Raw genomic sequence first — 26,250 nt, 5'->3', positions numbered from 1 at the left:
AGAAATTTGAAAATTTTTCAGTCAAACAAGACGAATAACCGCCATGCACCGAATGATATTACACTCCGTCATGCATTCGTACATCCATTTGGTAAACACGTTTCGGAGAAACTTCCCGGGCACGTATCTACAACGTCACATATGAGCAGCGTGGGAGAATCATAGGGGAGGATGAAGGGTGCTGCGGAGGGTGGAGCGGAATTAGTGAAATAACACGGGAGTTAATTGAAAAACAGGAAATTAAATTTTCGCAATTCCCAGCGTGGCACGGTCTGGTGGATAACGGGAAACGAGGAGCGTATACGTACAACGGGGAATAACTCGAAGGCGAATTATCGATGCCTTTAATCATTCAATATACGGATGTACATGCCTATGTATGTCGGGAAGGAGAGACGAGAACGTACATATTTTACCATTTCATGAAAATTCTTCTTATACACCTTCGAAACGTGATCGGAAAAATTTATGACGAAAAAACGTGTTTGGCCTCGTTCAGCTACGTGTCAGACTTTGCCTACACATTTAATACGGTTTAATACTTTGCGTTCTGATCAATCCCAATAAACGATCATTCCTTACCCCACGCTGCTCCATGCTATTTTATTTCTCAACTTTTCCGATATTCTTCATAGTTACTTTCTTACATTTACATCACGAAGCGTGGAATTTCAGTAAAGGAAAATTCAATATTTTAAACATGGAGTCCAAATTTTCAAAATATCTAAGTTTCGTTTTATCACTGATCGATCTTGATATCGGAATACGCGACTTTAGGTTGGTCGTGAACCAGCCCTCGAACTTCCCGTCTTCATACTGCAGGTTCCAAGTTCACAGAAAATAAAGTGCTCGTATCTAATTCGAATTTTGAACTACAAATTTAGATTCGTGATTAGCGATTCAAAGTCCTCAGGTATCATATTACATGAAAATATAGCGATTTTTTTTTCTGTATTGAACCACTATAACGGATCCACCATTACAAATTTTGGAAGCCCGACCTTGGATTCATTATTCGTTATTAACCTAACCCAAAAAACCTCCGCCTATTAATTTCTACCAAAATTCGAATATTTTTCGTTTTTTTCCCCACTTTATTGGAGTCTCTATTTTGAATTTTACAAATCTGACCTCAGATTCGTGATCGGTCACCCAACAGACCTTGAAGGACCAATTTTCATCAAAAATACAAATATTTATAGTTTTTTTTTCAGCATATTGCATAACGAAATTCATATTTTACAAATCTGATTCTAGACTCGTGATCAGCGATCCGAAAAATCTCACGATACGATTTTTCCTTCGAATCGATTAATTTATTATCGAAATATCATTATTTTCATACTATTTGTAATTTTACTATTCAAATAATTCAAAAGTACTGAACCGATCAAAGCCAAAACCTAATCAGTTCGAACTTCGGAAAAGCCGCGTCGATTTAGAACACAAGCATTGAAATCCGGTAACTTGTTCTCGAGATATCGTCGGAGAAATAAATTGATCACAGACATACACATACATCCACATAAACGTTCATCTGAAAAAAATTGGAGGTGATTCTCTAGATCTTGAAGCATTGAGATCTAGTGAAAACTGAACTCTTAATTTTCGACGTGATTAGAATAATTTATTTTTATCTGAAAACAGAGAAACGGGAATTTAGTAATCATAGCATAAATGATTCCCGTTCCATTACACTAAAAATCTCGCAAGTCTCGAACGATCACTAACAAATCAATATAATATTCATGGCATACATTTATATCCGCACAACAAAATGGTGACAAAATGTGATTGAAATATTCTTTCTTCCAATAGGTTGTGCCTGTGTCGTGTACAGCAGCTTGTACAGCCCACAAGGTGGAACCTTCACTTCGCCGGATTATCCAAAAAAGTATCCACCAAACCTGGACTGTCTACTCTACACCTTTACTGGACAACTAGATGAAATTATCGAGCTGAAATTTGATGACTTCAACCTGCACCGAGTTCACAAGAAGTGAGTAAAATTTTTATTTATATTGTACGTATACGGATCCTATGCATTGGATAAATTTGAAACGCAACGAAGAGAAGAACGTATCGTATCAACTTTAGAGAAAACGATGTTGAAATTTTAGTCAAAACGTTGTTTTTTCAGATAAAACTATTAGGTACGGAGAAATAGAAACTTCTTCGAAAGAAACTTGTTCACTTTCATTTGCAAATACTTTAATTGTCTGCACAGCGTGTCATTCAAGCCGCGAATCGCGAATCTTGTCTTTTTCTCAAGCAAGTCAAGTTCGAAGTAGAAGGCATTAAACGTTCCGCTGCGGAAGCAAAGTCGTTCTCTACCAACAAGTGAAGAACACATCCTCGTCGATGGTAAACGTTAATAGCTTCGATGATTGATGGATTAAGGTTGTGTTTGGCACATTAGAAAACTGATCTTCCCACGATATCGGCTCATTGTCGGTCGCATCAGGAAACGGGGGTTACACGCCAGCGGTGAGGGCGTGTTAATATTTCATCCCCAGCTAAGTAGGGCTCGACGAAACCTTGGCGCGAAGTGCTACGGCAGGCTAAATATAAATAACTCGGATTACCGTTGCCCTGAAATATTTAGTCGTAGCCACGATAGAGACGGGACGCGTAAACAGGGTAAGTATGTGAGTACGCGTAGGACGCGATGTGTGATGTCGCAAAAACGAATGTTGGGAAATGGTGCGTGACACCCGAGACTGTTGGAAGGTTGTCGAAAATCGTGATCGCAAGGCGATCGGAAACCCGAGTCAAGGTCTCGTTAAAACCTGCTCCTTCTCATCTATCGAAACGAGTAATTTATCCGTAAGCGTGCTTTAATTCGCTCGCTTGCGTCAAGTTTAACGATCACAGCACCCGATCCTCTGCTCTTGAAGGGTTATTTTCATAACAATCCTTATTACCCTGTAATGGAGTCACTCCCCATCCGCAAAATCCACTTTATATGCTCACCATTAGAGATTGAATCATTAAGCTCCGCGCTTGCGGCTTTTGTGTAGACACATACTTATTCACAAATCACCAGCAGCTATGTACGCTAACATCAACCCTTCACCGACAAAAGCTTAACAAGGATCAGGTTACGTCTGTTAAAAACGACGCTAATCGTGTACGTTTTTTCTTTTGTACAATATTGTTGAATTTTGCTGCTTCATTACCGCATCCTGATGTTTCGAAAAGGCACAAGAAACGGTGTCTTGATTTTGGAAACTTTGCAGCGATTTTCGCGGTAATGAACTCACGGTGAAAAACATCTTCGACAATGGAAATATGAAGTGCTTGAAAACTTGAATCTAACGTGTTAGTTTAAAATATATCACATAACATACATATTATGCATACAAAATAACTGTCTAATTCCAAGTCTGAAGATTAGAGGGGAAATGTTACTAAAATTTTTCTTCGTACAACGGATGATACATGCTATCTGCTTGTGAATCTTGAAACAGTGAAAAAATAAACTCCTTTGGTAATTGATCCGAATTCGGTGACAGTTGTAGATCATGGTCGAATAAAGGTACTTTTGATCTCTGATCTGTGTTGGAACAAGGCGGAAAAAGAGTTTCCTTGTCCAGGCCACGGAAAATTCTCTCAACCCTTTAGACGGCTCGCAAAAGGGTTCCCAGGAGGGTGGTTGAAACGAGCATGTGGCGGCGCCGACCGAGCGTGACCGGATTCATAATTCGCTTTCTCGCTCTAGCGGATCTCCAATTTTAACTCATTTTTCGTTACGTACGTATGTGCGCATGATGTACACGTGCAGGCAAAGTAACTTATTTGGAATATCGAATCCGCATGGGATTCGAGTTGTTTGTTCAACGATCCAACAACGCATTTTTCAGACGAATCTGATTATGAGTCACCTGTAATTAATTTTGAAAACAGAAATCAATGGAAACCCTGTCGCTTTCATGTTTCGGGGGTAAATATTGTCAGAAAAAATATGCAAACGGGGAGAGCACGTAAAAAACTTTCTGATATCGAAAATGAGCAGAGAAGAGTTAGATTGTTTGAAGATTTTCTAAAAATTTAATCTAAAAGTCTAATCCAGTCCTTCTTTTAAATGTAATTGAAACTATTCCTTCGATTGTTTAAACGAATAACAAGAATGTATTGAGTTAAAATTCTGCACTTAGCCAACCTTATCCAGTGAAAAGTGTTCGTAGATTATTTATTTCATATACTTGTCTTAGATTTAGAGTAGATTTTGAGTTGAAATCAGTTGAGTAAAGATGCCCAGATGTTGTAATCTTGCAGTATTTTAGCGCTGAAAGGTATGGTAATAATTGTCTAAATTATCTTTCAGTCGTACAAACACTCGAGACTTGGCCCAGTTGTATCATTTGCGAGGCTGATCAACTGGCGGAGCTTCCACTTATACTACACGAATACATTCATCAGCCTCCATTAACTCGAGATTGCTGAAACAATGACTCAGGTCTCTTTGTGCAATAAAACGTTTCAATTGCGGTAACTTGAATGAAAAGAATTTGTGGAATATCGTTTTCTTCGGGTCAGAGCAATTAGCGATTGGCAAGAATCTCTGCGACGGAATGAAAAAGTCTGACGAATATGAAATATATTGAACATCTTAAAACGTGCGGTCGAAATTCTCGTTTATATCTTCAACGTGCGGGCATCGAAACTGAATAATTTTCGATACGACCTACAGAGATTCCGTTCGTCATTTCGAGTCGCAAAGAAGCTTACGCGTTAGCATCGGTCAATATTCCCTGAACGGAAAATCAGATCTTAAAGATATCGGAAAGAGGCTTAGGCGACTAGAAAGAGTTTATATGATGTCAGGTTGGCTGATAAGTTAGGTACGGAAATTGGATCGGTAATTGCGTATATTCTATATAAGGGATGACAGCCCACGAAATTTGAATCAATGACCGAGGGACTTAGGATTAAAGTAAGACTTTAAGCTCTGACGAAAAGTTATTAATAACTTCAATAGTCTGGTGGAGGATGTTGCTCGTACAAATTAGATTTTGAGAGATAAGCAGATATAACAGTAAAAAATTTCAGCAACTCAACTATCGAATTAGAATGCGAAGAGTTGTCTCAGTCCGAAGATCGTGTTTTTTGAGCTTGACGTGAAGTTTCCTCGAACTTCCGTTTGTGACTTCTTTTCAAAATTGCGAACCTGATTCAAACTCTACATTCCGAAAAACTATGGACAGCGGGTGTTGTGAGTTCTTGTTACCACGGTAATGTTTCGGCACTAAGAATCTTAGAAGTGGGAAAAGGATCGATCACTTCGGAAGGCAGAAGTTCAGGGTCAGGTCGAAACAAGACACTTCGTAGCATGGCAACTGACTCGACGATCTAGAATCTCAGGAATGTCAAGCTTAGCCCGGTGCCAGGAAGTCCCTGTTCTTTCTTTTTCCTTCTTCTTGTGTATTTGTTTTCTATCTTCATTTTGTTTGCTTCGCGAAAAACAATGATAACACCAGCCCATAGTTCACCCACGCCTCGGCATTCGACGGAGGTTCGACTCCAGCAAAATGAACTATTAATATTCGCACCGGGGTCAGTAGATCTGGGATTTATAAAGGTATAAAAGGTATACGATAATCGTAAAGGGAAAGAAGATAGTAAAATGGCACAATTGTCAATGCGTGAATTTCAGTTACGGTTCTTTAAGGGGTTATATGGGTTTCGATGGTTAAAAAAAACGTGTTCTCTAGTTTTTTAAAAGTTTAATAAAAGAATTATCAGATTCAAACTTACGGCATATGAGAGAACAATATTTGAACATTTCATAAAACTTGCATTCAAAAATTTTGAAAATTCAGCCGCTCAGAACTGGTTTTCAGAGACTCGGTATTTTTAGGGTGGACACGATAACTCATGCTGGCCTTATCAGAAATCAAAAAATCAAATATTTTCTGTCAGTAGGTGTGTATAGCTTGCACTTGGACGAAGGATTCATAAAAAAAAATTTTAATTTGAATTTTTAGCAGAGTTGTGTGCAACTAAGTACAATTTAAGGTAAAATCCATACCATGCATTGCCTTGTAAGATAAATTGTGATCAAAGAAGAAAAAAAATACTTTCGTTCAAGTACTAAGTAATCCTATGTAAAAAAAGTGTTTAAAATTTTAAGAAGTTTGGTGCATTAGTTTCTGAAAAATCGTGGCCACTGACTTTAAAAATATACACTGAGAAAAATTTCATTTGTTATAGTAACTTGAAAAGTCGAGTAAAACAGATATCGTTGAAAAAACTGTTTGAATATTGTTGGAATTACGAAAAACGAGGTACGCGTAACCATTTTGCGCTATTGTCGATCCTTTTTTGGTAATTGCAACGCAAAATCAGTTTCCGAGGTTTCCAATTGACTTGAAACTTTGGAAAAAATATTCTTATCGAGTTGTACTATTGAATAAAAAAATATTTAACAATGAATTTCTTGAAATTTCAAAACCCATGTAACTCCTTAACAAGACCGAATAAAATAGCGTGAAAATTAGGCGCGGTTGTTTAATTCGCGAGGGAGGAAAACTGCCGGGTTATTTCCTGCTGGTCAGGATAACTCGTTAGAAGTACTTAAAAGTAAATCGAGATTTAATGTAGCCGGGTACAGAGCGCTGGCTTACCTACCGCCCCGGAAATCCAACGCGTTATTAAATCATCCAGAAGATTCTATACCTCACACACCGAGAAAAGGCGAATTAAAAGGGTAGGGACAAAAAGTGGTGTATACGCGATATATTTCCACATTGTTAGGTGAAGATTAATCGCGAGCTACAAATGAGCTCGATCCACCTGGCAAAGTAGCGCAAATTGAGTTGATTCTGCCCAACATAATCGTTCCTCTGTACGCCAATGTTAGCTTTGTACAAATTCTCGCATAAGTTTCGAGCAAACCGATCTCTCAAAGCGGCGAATAAACAAGACGGCATTGTTGTTGGGTTGCACGCGTGCATTGTAGGTGCGCCATCGTGTTATGTCAAGCTTAACTCTTGAGTAGAAACAGAGCTGTATATTGAGTTACTTGACAGTATCGTCTCGGAGTGAGTTTACCTCAGTCCAATGGCGAAACTTCGCCCTGGTAAGTTGTCCTCCTGGTGTTGTCAACGGCGTCGCACGTCTGGGTCACCGTGCAGGGTATATACCGAAGAGAAAACCGTAATCCGAGTGCCTGTGGCCGGGACTAAAGTCTCTGGAAATGTCTTTTGACGTCAGTCGCGGATAAACTTGACGCGATAGAGTGACGGAAGAGGTTTTTTTCCTACTCGAATCGCAGTCGACGAGCTCTGCGTACCGAAATTAGGAGGCTGCATACGGCGAAAGTACCGATGAGACGAGAGTCGTCCTCCTGCAGCGTGACAGCAGATAACGCCTGTCAGAGAAACTGCAGAGGCCGAACTGTCACCCTGTCCAAACACCATGCCCCGTTCATATAATCCCCCATAGGGCAACTGGAGGGCCGTCAACTCGTGACGTCTAGCATTAACCGATAACCACAGATCCGTAATAAAATTGGAATCGAATCGATAAGCAACTGTCACTCTTCTATAACTCCAGAGACGTGTACATATATAAACTTGGCCCGTGGCGAACGGTAAAATTTTACGCAGATTTAACGAGCTTTGAACTGCAGCTTGCAGGGTTGACTGTTAAAATTATATGCCCATGATAAAATTCACGGGAAGTAACGAGGATTTTCTGACAAAAAATTATAAGAGAAGCACGCCGGGTGTTCCAAATAAGCTTGGTAAGCGTACTTTGAGACTAACGATAAGTCTTAGCTACATGACCGATCTAGAGAGTCTGTTTACAACAAATATTTGTAGTAGAGAAAATTAGCGTCGTGTGTTTACCAATCTTCATGATCGATTCTTGCACGAAATTGTGTATGAAATTCGTGTAATCAAGATTTGCAAACTCGTATTGCAGATTGTTCACCAACTGAATGGGCATTGAAAATAGTGGTTGGAAGTTTGGATTTCTCAGCCTGGATATCTGACAATAAAAGCTCGCGATGTCTCGTGTCGGCGCCGTCACCCTGTCTGGATAAAGCACAATTGTAAGACGGATAAAACGTATGCAAGTCTCGAAGAGTAACAATACAAACAGACTTTAAACTCCTTGGATTCTCTCTCTGCGAAAGTTTCCGACCGCTGTACGAGTACAAGAAATACTCAGACTCTGGAAGCGAGACAACCTTGTGACAGAGTTGTCAGTTCCAAAAAGGATTACTTTACTCCAGCGCTCACCCTGGATTTTCGGGTTCATATACCTATTTTCCCGATTTAATCGCCGACTCAAGTGTCACCGTGACGAATTGAACATCGACTTGAACAAAATGTTAAAAAAATTCCGTACGTTTTAGTCGTGAAAGAATCAATATGCTACAAACTGCTATTGATTCGGTTATAACATTGCATATTAATTATTCAAGTGATCCAACGCGAAACAGTTAATTCTGCCAGATATCTGTCGCAAACTCAAACAGTTTCAGCTGTTTTCCACGGTGAAATCAACAGATCAATGATCGGTAGCGATAACAACTGACAATACCGTTACAAAATAAACGAGTAGCATCTTGTATTTTTCTATTTCAACTTAACCGCACTCATTATCAACATAATCGCAACGTTGTTACAGTCATACCATTACAACAATCAGCCCAGATTTCGACAGGATTTCACACAATGAAACCTTTGTGACCTCTTGAATATTCCTTTTAGTACCCACAATGACGTCATGTAGTACCAACATAGATATGCTCGCTTCAAGGGACACCTAGTGTAAATTTTGACGCGAAGCCATTCAGCCCGGGATACGACATTTGAAACGTGATGTGCTGAAGGCGATGGCGAACAGCGTCGTCTTGGCATGATTACTTCAAAGAGAAGCGTCGTACATAGTTCGGGTTGATTGCAGGTCGACGTAAGTGACTTGAGCGACGGAAGGTAAGGTACGTATACCTCAAAGCAAACCCGAAACTGCGGTGTAACTAGCGACACGCGAGATCTTATGCTCGTTCAACTGGTCGAAATCTTCTTACGGTTCCCGAGTCTGCTCGCTTTCATACGAAATTAGCTTTCGCCATTCACTGGAAAGCGCAACTCGACTATCCAGTTGCAGAAATTCTATTCCGCTATTCTGGACCATCGAGATCGGGAACTGCTGATGACGTTGGCTGTGACAAGCACTCAACTCTATCCGTAATTAGTGGAGTTGAATCGGAGTTAGGCGCTTCGGTGACACTTTTCGAACGCGATTCCTTTCCAATCGCCGATCGAACGAGGCAGGACAATTTTCAATACTATTGGATGTCTTACGGTGCGAAGCCGCGAAAGTTGTGGAACCTGTCTCCGGTTCGCCACGTTTCACGGTACGTTATCCTCGCTGTACGCGCCTGAAAATCCTTCAGAGATATCTAGTCCCGGCAAAAGCGGTTGAACCGCAAGTTAAACGGCTGCAGGTCGTTAAAATTTACAAACCATTTTCCACGAGCGTTAATTGGAAAAGTATTCAGTGTGAAATTTTTCCGTAACCACTGCTGCACCCGAGCAGCAGCCAACTACTTCCGGAAAAGTGGTCTGGATCCGGTTGGTGAGTGTTTCTCTCATTTTTTTTTTTTTTAATTCTTCCTTCTTGCAGATAAATTGCAATTTGTATTTGGACACTTTTAAACGCTCGTAAAAAAAGAGCGAGTAAGGCTCAGAACCGTGTAATTGGTTATCGAATTTGATCATCCTTTCGTCATAGTTTTGTGATATTCTAACTCATTTCTTCCTGCGTTAATTTACCAATTGTTCACTATTCGTCATGAGATTAATGCATGTTAATATTGGAATGCCAGTTTTAATGTTGATCGTTATTTGAGCAGATTTTATTACCAGTAGGATAGCACTAATTTCAACTAGAATTAAATACGTCGATTCCAGCAAGTAGTAACAACGTATTAGATAAGATTACTTGCTCAAGATTAGGCAGCCACGATTTAAGAGCCACTAAATCATTAGCGTTCACTTTAATGCGCGATAAAATTGATAACTACGTGACTCTCTTACTAAATTGGATATTGTCATAACTGTAGCTAGTTAAGTTTTACCCCCTATTAAATTATACCCTTATCTATTGATTTCAGGAAAATATTTACGAACACATGTAGGTATAATTTATCGTGAAATCGTTGACAGTCTTCGGTGTTAGTTTGTAACGAAGATAACGAACGATGGGAAGGAACGCGAGGTGGTCGTTTCTCTTCCGGTACACTCGGTTCGTTTCTCATTCCTTTCCGAGACGAAGGCTGGATTGATTGATTGCTAGAAAACGTGAAAATGATGCAAGCTAACGACCCACTGTACCTCATATTCCTAGAATTCACACAAGCGATCGAATTTCCAAATTCGCTATGCCACGACGCTTTTGCTACGAAAAACCTGGATACAAAACAACTGATTCACTAACATCGAATCCTCGTTGTCCACGTTTTGGAGCTTCGTGATTTTGAAATAAGGTGCGGGGACTGTGAGCTCAGAGCCACACGAATAGAATTCATAGCCGGGAGTCCATTCCCTGGAACGGAACGTTGATGTGTTGAATTAGTCAAACCGCAGGATTGTTGTAGAAATGGGCATTCGTGGTTGGCGAAAACTCGTACGGCTTATACATGCATAATGCATGCACCGGGTCGAAATCTTGCCGTTTGAATGTTAACTTTGCTCTTCGTGGTCTTCCGCAGCTTAATTCTCTTCACGCGTGTTTTAACATCGCCTCGAAATCATCTTAACGAAAATACGAATGTTCATCGTTGACCGGCGCAACAATTCTGTTTAACGATTGTTAAAAATTTCTTAAATTATCTCGCGCAAAGTTCAGAAGCTTGAACATCTTACAATTATTCTGCAAGTTTTTCAAGTCAACGATTTCAGATTCCATGTCTGTGTCCCGTCTTGCGAGGATACCATCGATCGAAAATGATGAAATGATCTTGCTTCTCCTTGAATTTCGAGCAAATTGGAAACTTGAGTATGTCCCGAATGTCGACGATGAATAACTGCCAGTAGAAGCGAGTTTTGGATTGGTTGAAAAATTCAGAAATGATTCCAGGGTGCTTGAAAAATCTGGCGGAAGGTTGAAAGGTCCTCGTATTTTATTTCCTTTAATTTCCTCCGGTTTTCAACTCGACGCTTCAACGATTTCATATCCGCCCACAAGGCACTTGTTCGTGAGATCGTGCGACCGCCTAAAAATGGTAAAACCAGCAATCCTCACATCTGTAATTTTCCGTCCTTATGCCGTCGCACGAACAGCGGTACACGACACCGCTATGGCTGAAATTAACATCGAAATCCCCATGGCTCGACATGGCATGGGCGTGATCTTCTTGTCTTTACACCCATGCCCGCAGTCAAGGACCCAACACACATTTAGCCATCCACTCGCGCGTGCGACCTGCACTACGTTTTCACGTGTGCTCGGTGCAGCGGGTTCTCAAAGGTTGACAGCACCGGTCTTGTATTGTCTAGAGTCTAGACTCCAAACTCTGAAGTTCAGGTTTTAGGAGCAGCTGCACGATTGCAGGAAACCCCTGGCATCCGGTGTGTAGAGACTCGGCTCGAGTCTGACTGCAGAGCAATAATTGGAAGGTAGAAAGGTGTCGTTCCTTAGAGAGTTCTACTCTTGACGTCAAGATTCTCGCACGAGTTCAGGCACGAGTTGCATGACTTGGAAGGTGAATTTTAGAAAATTCTCAACGAGTGACTCGCACGTATTCTCACTAGAAGTAAAACTGACTTCGTTACAAACGCTGTGCTGATTTACTCACACGCAGGTTGGATAAGCCGTATAATAATTTTGAGAAATTTTTCATGGAGAAAATGTACCCAATAACTTTCTCATCGCAATCAATTCCAAGACAAGGTAAACGGACAGAAAAATATTCTTGATCCCATCAGCTTGAAGTACTAGATATTGACGAATGATGAAACAAAAATTCGTTTATGCTCCGTTCTAATAATCTGGAAATGTCGATTGCTCGAAGTGCAGACAAAAACAAACGAGCAGCATCCTTCGGAAAAGTCACTTGGTTTGTCGTAACTTTCCAAGTTAAGTTCCTTAACTTTTTCCTACCCATTCAAGTTACCGAAGATCATTGAACACAAGTTTCACTCAACGGTTCGTCAATGCCGACCAAAAGCGCAAGAAAATTTGGAATATGAACGTTTGATGTTCAAAGCGTTTTCCGATTACGAGATAACGAACGAACGATCTAACATATGAATTCGTGACTACATGTTTCACGGGGGTAGGTCCGGTTTTTCATTCTAATTAAATTATTTTCAATATGTACACTCGGCGCGGCAACGATTAATGCCGAGTATAATACATGGACCCCAAGTTAATAACTGAGTAAACACGTTGAATAATATCTCGGTCCCCCAGCCGCAGAAACTTTGCTTAGAGAATGCTGCATGCCTTAGCCCGCCCTCGAAGGTCCAATATCCTTTTCCATTCGGGCAGGCTCGTTCACCCAAAGCCAGCCAGGATCACTGTTAAGTCGTTACAGATAATCCAACCGCCGCCAACTTCCGCCCCCAAGCGAGCTCTCCTCTTCGCCCCTGATCCTCGGTTCAATTGAACACCAGACCGTGGCGGTTGAAATTGTTGAAACGAAGGAAGTAAAAGGGCAATGATAATAATAATAATAATAATAATAATAATAATAGTAATAATAATAATAGTAATAATAACAAGAGTAAAAATTTAATTACCCCAGTCGGAAAACTTTTGCAAGGCAAACTATTATCGAGATATCGGAAGTATCGGAAGTATCGGAAAGTTCATAACTCGCTCTGAGGGATATGGATCTATACCGTGGCTATCCAAAGTTGCCAAGGGGCACTCAGCATGTGTTCAATATTTCCGTCGATTGGTTATAACTGTCGGTATATCCTTCGTTTTGGGTTCAAACTCGTTGTTCTGCATCGCAGCTTGATCAAAGGAAAGTATCAACGAGCAAGCTGCTGGATCTATTTCTCTTTGAAGAGTTTCAAAATATTTGACTAACTCGGTTTTCAGTCGTCAAGGCTAGGCGAGGATACCCTTTGACGAACCGTCCTTTTGAGGGAGTCGAAGTCCCGGGAATGAGTTACTTGTATCCGCAGAGACGTTTCCCCCGTGTGAAATAACTTCGGCAGTTAGTTTCAATGCTCATAAAGGTCAGAATTAAACCGTCTAATTTTCAACACGGGGGCAATTGAACGGTTGATTAAGATTCACCCACCAACGCGAATGGAATTGCGACTCGTTCATGTGGGTAAGGAAATTTCCACTGAATTTTCACCCCGGAATTTCATACGCAAGCACGGTTACCCAACAAAAACCATTCGGCGACGCATAGTTTGTTACGGAATGGAATAACTCGCGAAGGCGTCCATAAAACTTCAAGCCTCCTTATTAGAACGTGTAAAATCCTCCGGAGCGAAAATGTCAAGTCTGAGGAAGAGTTTTACTGCTGTGAAAATGTCAAGACACTCGCGCATTTTTCAGGGAATTGGCAAAAGCTGATCTCCGTTCCGCGCAGCGCGGAAATAACTATTTACGAATCACGTCTAACTTAGCGTCGTTAATCGCGTTCAAGAATGATTTAGAATGGACTGAATTCCCGGAATGACAAAGATGGACGAGACTATCGGTACTTTTAAGTTTCCATAGATCGTACGCACGGTATGTTTACTTATTGTTGTACGGAACTCGATGTCTTCTCCCTAGCAATTACAATCGCCACCCCCGATACTTGCAGTGCTTAATAAACGTAACTGTTATTTGTCTTGTCGAAATTTTGCCCGTGTATCTGTACACAAAGTGGGTATAAGTCGGATTCGAGAAACGTCTCGAGCAGGATGAGGATTGCTTCTCTGGATCCGTTATCAAACTTGACTCTGCAGATCCTGCGAACGTCTTCAACCCAATTAAAACGACCTGGCGGATTTTCGTGCGGGAAATTTATGCCGGATATACTAATCGACCCGCTAGTTATATCGCTTCGGCTAGGTTAACTCGCTCGAACTTAACCGCTGATCCCTGATAGCTGGCTACAACACGAGACTATCCGTCTTCGTCGGCCAATATAAGCCGCGATCTTAATGGCCAACGCCACTCTGAAATAACTGTGAAACCTTGCTCCCGTTTTCGCATTACTTTTTCACCATTATTTGCGATATTTCGGTTGGTACTCTCACTGGCAAAAGACAGGCCAACATCTATTTGAGAACTTCTTTTCGTCAATGCTTTATCGTACGGATATGGTTTCGAAGTTAATTTTTCTATGACATGCTCAACTTCGGGGTCCGTTAGAATACTACATCAGGTAAGGCTTTAGGGAAATCTGTGTCCAGTGAAAAATTAACAGAGAGAAGAAAATTAACGGTATTATCAATTAGGCATAAGCCCTTCTAGAATATAGTTAAACTTTCACCTTTGATATTAATCGTGCGATCTTCAGCTTTTGCCAACCTCAACAACTGCTAAATCCATATTTATCGAATAATGAAAAGTTGATCGAGATCTCACGAGAGTAATTATATTTTGAAACTTGTTAATAAATTTTTGGGAACACGCATTTGCAAAGGACCATTGCCGATGGCGGAAAATGTATTCAAAAGTTTCCGCAAAACAAGAGAATAAAGAACCTCGCGTGAATCGGTCCGCCTTCAGCATCTGTCAACCGTACGGAAAATCTGGGATATCTTCTGAAAAATTGAGTACAAGTAAAGCCATAGAAAGATGAGGAATGGAAACCGAAGCGCGATTGAATAAAAAAATAAGGAAGTCGGTGAATTTACGAGGGTAAATAACAACGGAAGAAAAGTCTGCCTCGGGTTTGAGGAAAGTACGCGATTTGCCAAATATTTGCTTTCCAAGCTGCACGTTCAATGCGAGAGATATTGTATCAGTTGCATCAAATTTATACCAGTTTTTTTTTCTCTCTCTCTCTCTCTCTTCTATTTACAACGGAAAGCTTCAACGTCGACCGTGCAGATACTTTCATTTATATTATTGTCCCTGTCATTTCGTTTTATGTGTTTCCTCCTTTTCGATTCTGGGTTGACACAAATTTTTTGTTTCTCCATGATTGATTCACTTTTTCATACAACGCTTCAGTTTCGAAGTTCGTTAGACCCTCTCTCAAATTTGAAGTATAATTTGGTCTTTCTTATTTCGTGAAAGCTCGCTGACTTTTCCTTTTTTTATTTTCCTTCGATTTTATTTTCGTTCATGGATCTGACCATACATTGTCAGACGAGGCAAGCTATTCTTCTAACACGTCTGTATCGTGTCTGTGCCTCAATTCGAAGGTGAGTCATCGATTTTCGTACCATTTTATTCAAAAGCGGTACAGACGACGGCTGTAAGAAGTTACGCCTGCGAGACCCGCCTGTACGAAGAAGGCAATTCGCATTCCTGTATACATCGGCAACGTCGAATCATATTTGACGGTTATTTTTATAGACAAATAAATATTCTCGGCTATCGATGGAACGAAAGAGAGAAGGAAAGACAAAAAGAAATGCCGTAATTTATACGCCAAGCGTGCGTACCTACCTTGTGACGTGGAGATGATATCTGTAGAGAATACATTTTCTCCGGGATAATGGCACAATGGTGGCATAAAGTATGGAGAAGCAGTGCGCAGGGGTGAGGGAAGAAATTTCTTTCAGATCCTGAACGAACCTTTTTGCAATTCTCGGTTCTTTCCTTCGCGCCGACCGCAGTTCTGCGAGCAAAGCCTCTTGGAAAAATAAATGTACGACACAAGAATAAAGAAAGGTTCTTCGCAAAGGATATTGTAACTTGTCGCCACCACGCAACCCGGTTCACCCAACAATTTTTCCTCTCTTTTGTTTTTCCCCTATCGTTTCTTCTGTCCGCCTTTCCCATACTTTATCAGCTTATAGATTTTCTATTATCACAAGATTTTTAATAATATAATTGTAACGATTATCTGCTCGATTCTGAAACTGATTTAGAATAGTCGGCTGTCGAGTCTAATTTCGTTCATCCAACTCTTGAGTTCTTTCATACTCCAGTAATAAAATCAAGGGCGAGAAATTTGATCGGTGAAATCGTCGGATCTAAGCTTGCAGGCAAGTTGTTCGTCTTGATTCCTTTCGAGTCGTTTCGAGCAAAAGTATAAGACACAGTATCTAAGGGTTCTTGAATTCTCGGAGAGTCAGTGCGGTGTCTCAAGAGTGACAGGAATCGGGAAGAAAGCGATGGCCGCGGGGGTTGAAGGTAGATATTTAGCGAAGTAGGAAATAGAACGCTTTACGGGAGAAAAATAGGGGAGAAATAGAGCCGAATTGTTTAAATGGAGAAAGAGAGGAAGAGAGTGAGAGAGAGAGAGAGAGGAGGGGAGAGTCGGAGAAGGATCCTCTTCGTCTGAGAAAAGAATATACGCGTCGGCGAGAGCTTGCGAGACCTGCTGAATAATTCATTTGAGGCAATGAAAAAGCCTTGAAAAAAAACCGCTGCAATCAGAAGCACACAGCGCCCGGTTAATTCGTGTTTCGTCCTCTTTTTGGCGAGGGTTTAGGCACCCTGCACACCGTGACCGTCACGTATACCTCCTGATATTACGCTTTACGCTCGCTGCACGCACATTCGCGGGGCTGCAGAAGCGAGAAGGATCGTCGAAGGTAATCACCGCGAATGGCCCGACTTACCGACTTTTTACCTTCCGACAAATGGAATAGAAAAACCGATAGCTATATCGGATGAATACAAATTTCAGGCGGTATCCTAAGCTGAATATAAACAGACAACGGTGCGCCGATCCTGGTGTACCTTTTTACACCCGAGTCGATGAATCGATAGCTAAGGGGATGAAATTAGAATAATTTAAGGGGGTGTACAGTACGAGTAGATGGCGGAAAAAGTGGGTAAATTTTGGGAATTTATACAACTCGAGAACCAGTTATTCGATTTGATTGGTGTTTGTTGTACCGAAAAGTACCTCTATGTATATATATATGTACGTTAAAACTTCATTCGCGTGATATCTTCGATACAATCAATTTGTACAAAGCATTGTTATTGAGAGTATCGTCGATCATTTTTCTGGGAGACATGTTTAGTGGTGTCACAATACCTCAAAAATCGCTCCACGAATCTACCTCGAATATGGAGACAATATTCTCGGATCCATTCCCTTAACCCTTTCAGTTACGCAATTCAGTTGTGTTTTCTTTTTTTTTTCCGACACGGAAGCGCATTTATACGTTTCCTCCGTAATTTCCGAAGCTGAATGCGAATCCAATGTCAGAAATTCAATAAAACTAAAAACAAGCTCTCAAATTGGGTCTAAACGGGGTGAATTATCAACATTGTTTCAGACAGTGTTCTTGGATGAGGCTTATACATCTATGAATATTTATTTTGGAACAGTAGGATTCTAGGCCGAGAATAGGTGCAACCCCCAATACTATCTATGCATCCCTAAGAAGGGCGAAAACTGCCCCTATGTATTGAATTTTGTAAATCTCATAGCCGTTCTGTGATCTCTGTTTGTCAATCAATGAATTCCAAGCGTTTTTAGTACACGTTTATTGTAAAATTTAGCCGATAACGAATTTACATTCAAGAAACCGAGTTTCTTTTTTTGGATACGTTTTTTATAACAATTATAAACAATTATAGATTCACAAAAAATCATAATCGTTCCAAAGTTTAAGTGTTGTCTTACCTGAAAAAGGAAAGGCAATCGGGATTTTGTATGGAGTATGTGAAAAATTACAAAAAAAAAAAAAGAAAAATGGTGCCACTATAGTGGCTTATGTCACTGAAAGGGTTAAATAGTTGTAGAAATTATAACAATGCGGTAACAAGAGAAAAAAAAAATGTCCAGAGAAGAATCGAATGTACATCGTGTACGTGCAACTGATTCTGTATTATAAACAGGTTATAAAATATTCTGCACCCCATAAGCATTCGCCGCTCTTATTGTTACGAGAGACGGTGATCTCGGTGAAATGGATCGATGGTAACGGTAACGCCGGACAGTAGAAGTAAGAAGAGCGATCGGAAGAATGGGAGCGAGGAAGGTGAGTCGGAGTGACTCTAGCAATAACGCGCAAGACTTCGAAATTGACGCCTAAAGGGTTTCGCGGATAAGAGGGGCGTCGTCGCGCAAGCATGGCCGGAGCTGGGATAGTCAGGGAGGGTCAAGTGGGTTGAGATACGAAGCTGATGGTCATTGCATGTCTCCCCGAGGGGTTACAACCTCCGCCCCCCGAACCCCCTTTGCCAGCCACTACGAGCCACCGTCTTTTCTCATTTTATAATACCATTCCTCGAGAAATGAGGATAGCGGATAACGCGTGTACGTTGCATACGTATGTGTATAAACATCTCCGCGAATGAGATGCCGAGCGATCGTTATTTTGGTAACAGTTGGAAAAGCGGGAAATTCGACGTTCCATCGGCATGCCGGGATGTATTATCCTTACTTGCAACGTACTTTGTGATATTGGTGGCGAATGGCTTGGCACCTCTTTCAAAAAGGTATAGGTATATGATCATTGTTCGGGAACTGATGGAGCAATTTTTGAAGAAACCTGATGTAGCGAAATTTGTCGCAAGATATTCTTTTTGAACATCTCTTGATGTTTGAACTACCGTTGATGAAATTTATGAGAATTTCGGATAGATTATTTTGAAACTATCAAGAAGAAAAAGAGATCATTCGATTCATTTACCAATTTTTGTTCAAAAGGTTCGTTACCGAATAACTCGATACTCTTTCACAACTCTTGTGGAATTTAAATGAACAAAACTAGTTCGTCTTTTTAAAGAAACCCTGTAACCCTGGATCAGTGATGGAATCCTGAAACTAATTATATTACGTACGTGAAGATCGATTTTGTCGATGTCCTCGGTCGGTTAATGATCGAGCATAAAACTATTACGAGATTGTTCAAGAAAGAAAAGATTTCTCTGAGAGATCGCTACGAATGAAATTACAAACAAATGATAAAGATTAGAAAAATTTTGTTCGCAAAGTAAAATTTGAATTACGTAAACTCCTACAACTTTTGACCAAGAATAAGTGACGAATGAATTTTATGGTTACAAGTCAGATGATTCGTTGCTCATTACACGGACGGTGAAACAAAATGGCACGTGTTTGAGGATTTGTAAGTGTACAGTTTCGACGAATATGAGCTGCGTTGGAGGCCGTGAGTTGTTCCTTTGCCTGGTAATTGCATGAACCTGCAGCCATCCGGCGCCAGGAAATTGAAAAACGGGATTAACAAGCACGCTCGGCTCAAATTGACAAACGTGAAAGAGAATTTCTCGTATTCGCTTCGTTTTATCAAATTATACAGAACGCGGTATTAATAGTCGCGTTTCTCTTGACGTTATAATTAGATATTTCTTTCTACTTTCTCTAAAATCTGAATGAAAACTGACGGAGTAAAAGTAAGAATAATTCATGAACATCTTTGGCCGGAAATACTTATCGGATTTCACTTCAGTTCTATCAACATCTGAAAAGCCAGAATTCTTATTCCTAGTCGTTATACAGTTATTGATATCTAATCAGTGTTGAAAAATCCAAATAGCTGCACTTTGATTCTCAGTGAACTTCAAGTCTCGTAAAGCACGTGAATTGAGATTTTAATATTCTTGTATTTAGGATTAGTACAATTTTTTGTCACAAGCGCATGAATTCACAGCAAAAATCTGCAGTCACTCGGTATATCGATTCCTCCACAGTATCCATTTAAACATCAGAATTGTTTGAGAAGATACACGGCGATAAATATATCGATTATTCTAATGAAATTAAATTTTTACAATAAACACTTAAGACAGCCTGGAAAGCAACAAATTTATGGGCACTCACCGTCAAATACCAAACTAATTTCTAACATGTTGGCAGATTAAAAATATAAAAATAAGCTCTGCGAGGTGGAAAACTATGATAATTGATATCGGGAAGAAACATTTTTTGTATTCGTCGAACAGTGAAAATCAGTGTTTGGTTCTCAAAAGAAATAGCAAAACGAGAACATCTAAAGCAAAGTAAACTTATAAAACTTGAAATACTTATTCAACGATAAATTAGAATAAGTGGTATTTTTTTCCGCCTTCAAATAAGATCGTTAATCGACACATTAGCTGCAATGATTGTGATAGAGATGTGGTTGAATCTACAGTGAAAAAATTTAACGTAGTGTGAATTGAAAATTGTGCACGAACGAAAATATGGTTCCAAATTTTTTTCCCCGGCACGTTTTTCCGTGCCCCTTGAATCGTCCGATTGTAATTTAAGGGTTTTATGGAGAAACGGTGCAGTGTTTTCGGTATCTGGCAGACCGAAATCGATGGGACGTGGGAGCGAATATATGCGTGTACATGTCCATAGATAAAGCGGTACGGCCAAGTAAGTTTCACGCCGGGTTTCGGATGCAACGTGTAAAGCGTACAAGACTGCGAGATTATTAATCAGGACACATTATCCTCGAATCGAATATCTGCGAATGTAAATCAGCGGTAAAATTCACCCGTCGAATAACTCATACCGCCCTAGAAATAATTTATCCGAGTGAAAAAAAATATACTCTGCAGCTTGCGTTCGATTCGAGCCTTATAAATTCGGATTAAGGATGCGTGGGACGAACAGTCGTATAAAACAAAAAAATGTTTAAACAAAAACTTGACGAAAACACAGGATTGGAAAGTGATAACGAAACGTGATCTACTCACACTTGACTAGATAGTTATCACAATACGAGAAATAAACCAAAAACGCATCGTTTTAACTGTAAACACCTCGTTGTATGTTTTTCAAAAATCAGAACAATGACATTATTCTAGGAAGTTTTTATGGAAAATTCTGTGCTAGTTTTTCGTTTCCGATAGATAAAAGGTCATGGTATTTTGTAAATATTTCTTTGCATATTTGCGTAAATTTTGAGGATTACGTGACATATATTTTTGACCTTGAAGCCAATCTGCAATGTGTCTGAATTTCAGAACATTCAAATTTCATACATGCCAATTTGCATTGACTTTTCTCATCATAGCCCGAATATCAATTTGCTAGCTTATGTTATCGACCACGTGCTGAGTGATCAGTGAATATGAAAAGTTCGCTGGAAAAGTTGAGACCGAATGTGAGGCACATTGAAGCTGAGAGAGTAGTCACCACCAGCTGTTGGGATTGAGTTGAACTGATCTTAATTTGTCGATCTCATGGCTGTTTTAAACAAGCCACGCAGTTCAACTTCGAAACAAGTTCCACTTGTGTCAAGTTCAAATTTCGAAACTTGTCTGAGCAAAGCCAGGCTTAGTAGCGATCTCGGAGCAGTAGGTATACTATATAAGTAACTGGAAATCAGTCACACACGATCAATCTTACCGAAGTCTTTGAGTTCAGTTTCAGTTTTGGAAATAATACCGGGACCATTCATAGAGTTGCTTGTGCTTGCAGCAAGGAATGTCAACGTAAAATGTAAAAGTAAAGTTTCACCGTTTCACCTTCGTCCTTTACTCCGTTACGAAGTACAGTTTCGAAGAGCTTCATTCGTGTCACTTTAAAGCAAAATGACAGTTACTTGGTTAAGAGCATTCCAGCCGTGCATCAGTATTCCCTCCTCTCTCTCTCTCTCTCTCTCTCTCTCTCTCTCTCTCCCCTCTCCCAAACTCCGATGGCCCCCTATTCCCTTTATTAACGGATCTTATTATTCTGAAAGGACCCCGAAGCCGTTGTGTTCGCCTTACTTCCAGCCTCCTCTCTTTTGTATCGTTCATCCAGACTCGGTTGACAGTGCGAATCTTTCGAGCGGTTAATTGGAGTGTAATTAGCGTAACTCTGAATAATAAGAGGTTACGAAGACACGAACGAAACGAAAAGGAGACGAAGAAAAAGATTCTCAGGCACAGCAGACGGTTGAAGAGAGGGCAATTTCAAATAGAAATTGATCACCTAATCAATTCGATTAAGAGACCAACTTGATGAAAGAAATTTGTCCTATTACAGCGCGTCTGCGTGTGTGCGTGCGTGTCAGGGGTAAATAGCAGACTGCAATTTACCGTTCGATCTGTTTCGCGGTCACAGGATATATATTTTGATTAAACGAGACTTACGACCCAAGTTAATAGTCTCAACCGCATTTCGTCGAGCTCGCGTTATTCGCGAACCTCATTTCGTTTCCCGACAATAGAAGTCTATATCGATACGTGCTCTCCAAAGAGTTTCCAGATTGCTGAGACGGCACCAGAGCTATTACAGAGCCTCTATATGTGACCGATTGTCTTCCTCTCGCCCTCGATTCACAGGATAAGTTCTTCCTTGAGACGGTGAACCGCTTTTCATTTGAAACTGCGGAAAGCTCATCGTTTCGACGTATCGTTTTTACATTTCATTAGGAATTTCTTTCCCTCGAGGTGTTTGTTCGTTCTTGAAAATAAGAGGCTTCGGCTACGCTCGAGTCTCAATATATACTCCGAATCGCCGGAGGTGTTGGGGTGGTTAAACATTTTATGGGATACCTAGTCTTGCTTTGTATACTTTCTGTTCTTTCGTTCCAAGTCTGGTACCTCACGTCTCACCTTGGCTCATCAGACACGGTCGAGTGTAAAATATTGATGAGATCGTTTTCCTGTCCCGAAGTTTGATTCTCTGAATTATGATGGCTCGCTCAACTTTGGAGTAAAAAATGACGAAGCTACATATCGAAGCGCACGAGACATAAACTTATGAATTCATACTCCTCGTTAATACTTCAAGTTGAAATTAGCTCATCGCTCAACAGATTAGGGTGAAGTTTTCATCCTGCTGTTGAATAAGTACCTGAATTGCATTTTAAAGTGGCAAAGCTTTAACCCGACGATCAACGACTCTAGGTACAGGCAAATGTACGGTAATAGTCACCGATCCCTTAACCTTTTACCTTACTTGTTTTCGGTCCGAAACGAAATGCGAGTTCGATTCTGTACGAATTACGCGTCACCAGCCATCGTTACATAATTCATATGGAATTGAATTCGTCGTTTCTTTCAGACCGAAAACAAAGTAGCCGGAAGGATAAGGCATTGATGATGAATATTACTGTACAATAATGAAAACACTTAAAAACTCAGCTTTTCCGATTGATATCTATGGATTTCATGATTTTCATGAATTATAAAGCATCAAGGGGACTTGAAATGAAACAAATTACTCAAAAACTGTTAATTCTCAAAGTAAGGCAAGAAGATGTGATTGATTCAGAGGATATGTAGGAGGATATGTCCAATTTTTATAAATATTCTGCGGGGTCCTTTGTGAAATTTAAATTGAAACATCTGCGCCGTATTATTGAAGATGCAGCTGCACTGTTGCAATTCTGCAGAAAAGTTTATTTATCCAGTGGTTGTATCGAACCCTCTTTCGTCTTGCACGCGAGGAAAAATCGCGGAAGGTGGAGGTATCCGTGAATATTGAATAACCGAGGATGACAGGCAAGCAAGATGAGGTATCAGACTCGATATTTCGGGTCTGCCGATGTCAGGACGCCTCTGCAAGTCGTTACTTTGCCCCTACGCAGCATGTCAATTCACGTCGTTTGCAATGGGCTCGCGTCGTCGTCAGTCGACAGATGTCAACAATTTGACGTTATTTAAGTAACCATTTGAAATCGCCGGTCTTCAGAGAGCGACTAGACCGACCTACGTCATTTGCTGAATGAGGCGAACGAGATGTGGGAATAAAATTGAATTTTTAACTCCAAAACTTGGTTCTTAGTTAGAAGGGAGTAAAACTTTGTGCTGTACTTAGGTTGAGTCGGAGTCTTTTTGTTCTTAATTTTCTCATTTTTTATTTTTATTTTATTTTTGTTACTCGTAAAACTTTCCACGTCTGGCAATTGACGTTTCGATATTTTGACGCGCGGTTCGTGACGCTCGCGTAATTTTTGCGCACGCTTATGCCGATACGTAAAAGTGAAAATTTACGTGCCTGTTGGCATAAATTACTTTCGCATTTATACAGCTAGTAAAGTGAACGCCGTTTGTATTCACTTCCACCTAGACGCGTGATGAAAATTGAGTCAAAATTCTTTTCGAAATGGTCAAAACATTCAACGCAAGCGTGAAAAAACAGTGTCGTCAATATTTCAGAATGACCAGATCCTGTATGTTGGAACAATTGTAACCAGTTGAGCGAAATGTGCAGCCAAAGTTAGGTTTTTAATAAAGTTTCGTTATCAAGTTTCGTATCGTAACGCTTTTCAGCTACGGTAAATTCCCTGTTTCCATGTAAATCAACGCCTAACGCAGCAATGATTATCCGATAACGTTTTTACAGAGTATAATTATATCCCAAAATTACATCGTTGTAAAATAACCCCGTGTATCGTAACGTTGTGGTAAATATTGGTGCAAACACGGGCATATTTTTGTTTAGAGAACGGTATAGAACAAATAATTGCAGACCGGCCGTACTCGTAGTTGTAAATTAATCGCCAGGTCGAAGCATCCGTCATTTACTATTCGGGATCCGGAGATGGAAGGTATCCGGTAACTTTAATCGTAGGATATTTCCGATAGAGGTCAGCGGCTCTGCGTAAGCCGAGGGAAACCATCTTCGTGGATAATTTAGTCGGGTTTCAGGCTGTGCAACTGTTTGTGGGGTGGTTGGATGTTGAGCGAAAAGGGTTGTTTCGCTCGGCGGACAAACCCCGTTGCACAGCGACGACGCGGCGGTTCTGCGGCCTCGGAATTTCATCTTGCACATAATTAATCTTGCCAATTACACACCCGACAAGTATAATTCGACGATGTCAACCGGGGTTACAATTGTCGCTTCTGCCACCCTCGTGCACCCCGCCCCCCTCCTACCCCACCCCTCCCCTCTACGTTATCGTTGTTGTTATTATGCACGTGTATCAACGTTGATGTACAAACGCAGGAACGCGTGTAATCCGCGCGTGTCTCCGCAATATTCGCACGGCCACAAATTGACGCTCGTGCGAACAGGCTTCCGGCGACGAGACTTGCTGCACAATTGAGTACATAGATTATGATCTTGAATTTGGAGAAATGCGGTGGGGACTGGGGACAGAGGAGGACGGATCTGGTTATTTGCTTGAGACGCGAATTGCAGAGGTTGCCAAAGTACCCACAATCCGAGTAGTCGAGCTATTGCGGAATCGAATGTAGATACGAGGGCTGTAAAACTTTTTTGCCACACGGTCTATAGCGATAAAGAGAAGAGAATTATGTGAGCCGACGACACGAGATACGAGAATCAAATTAAACCGAGATTATTCAAGTTTTTCCGATGATTTTATTAATCTTACAATAGTACGGTGCACAACAGACAAAAATGTAATGTACATTTCTTTCACATCGACGTTGCTTTATTTTGTAATAAATCAAATTATGGAATGATGTTTAAACCAGGCATCGTAAATTAAGCCGAAAGACGATATAAATGCCGATTTATCTTCGTCACATGTTTTCGTCGTAGAGTACCGTACAATTGAATATCAACAAATTTAAAAAAGCGGTGTTTCCTTACTGGAAAAAACGACATTTTTATCGACTCTCCAACGCGCTGTTCGCATTAATCTGAAAACGTTTTTCGACCCATTCAACGACTCTTCAAGCCTTTGACTTGATTAAATTCGACGAATGGTTATTCGCCTGATTGAAATTTCACAGGATTATTTTTTTTCATGACGATGACCGTCGGATTACCGTTTGATTTTTAACCAGATGCGTGGATTCAATCACTGTGAAAGCTTCGACGAATTGGATCTTGTGGAGCGACACGTCCAAGATTCATTAAACACCGAAAAACCAACAAGACACTGAGATTCAGTGTGATATAAATGGGGCTGACTCAATGGCGTCTGGTTAATAAGTACCACGATGCACAAAGTGGCCGAAGCATAACGTGCCTGACTGATGACGGAGCGTAGCAGCTTGGCTTCCATAAGGTCACGTAACAGTCCGGTGATTACCTGCGTGCTTATTCGCGTTGGGGGATATTCTCAAGCAGCGTTTGAAGTTGACCCGCTCGCAGAGAATGAGGGCAATTTTCGATGCCAACTAGATACGCCGGTGAGTAATCACTGATTAGTATACATGGTTCAGCCTTTAACTGCGTGACGAATCAATGCCTCGGAGGTGGGTTCCGGTCCTTCCTGCGCTAAGGAAATCACCCCGATTAAAGGGATCGACCCTAAGTTGAAAAGGACAAATCGATCT

The 26,250-nt window shown here is 40.6% G+C and overlaps 1 protein-coding gene across 1 annotated transcript in view; it reads left to right on the top strand.

The window, feature by feature from the left end:
* Nucleotides 1–26,250, top strand: part of LOC124298502 (suppressor of lurcher protein 1) — a 370,352-nt gene that overhangs the window by 104,322 nt on the left and 239,780 nt on the right. Inside the window, exon 3 of the mRNA XM_046750604.1 lies at nucleotides 1,819–1,999. Within this exon, the coding sequence (XP_046606560.1) occupies nucleotides 1,819–1,999 (181 nt within the window). The remainder of the gene's footprint in view (nucleotides 1–1,818; nucleotides 2,000–26,250) is intronic.

Source organism: Neodiprion virginianus, chromosome 1, assembly GCF_021901495.1.
Source record: "Neodiprion virginianus isolate iyNeoVirg1 chromosome 1, iyNeoVirg1.1, whole genome shotgun sequence".
In the NCBI taxonomy this organism is placed as follows: domain Eukaryota; kingdom Metazoa; phylum Arthropoda; class Insecta; order Hymenoptera; family Diprionidae; genus Neodiprion; species Neodiprion virginianus.
Note: the sequence above shows the minus strand (reverse complement) of the source record. Positions and strands in the feature narration are given on the sequence as shown.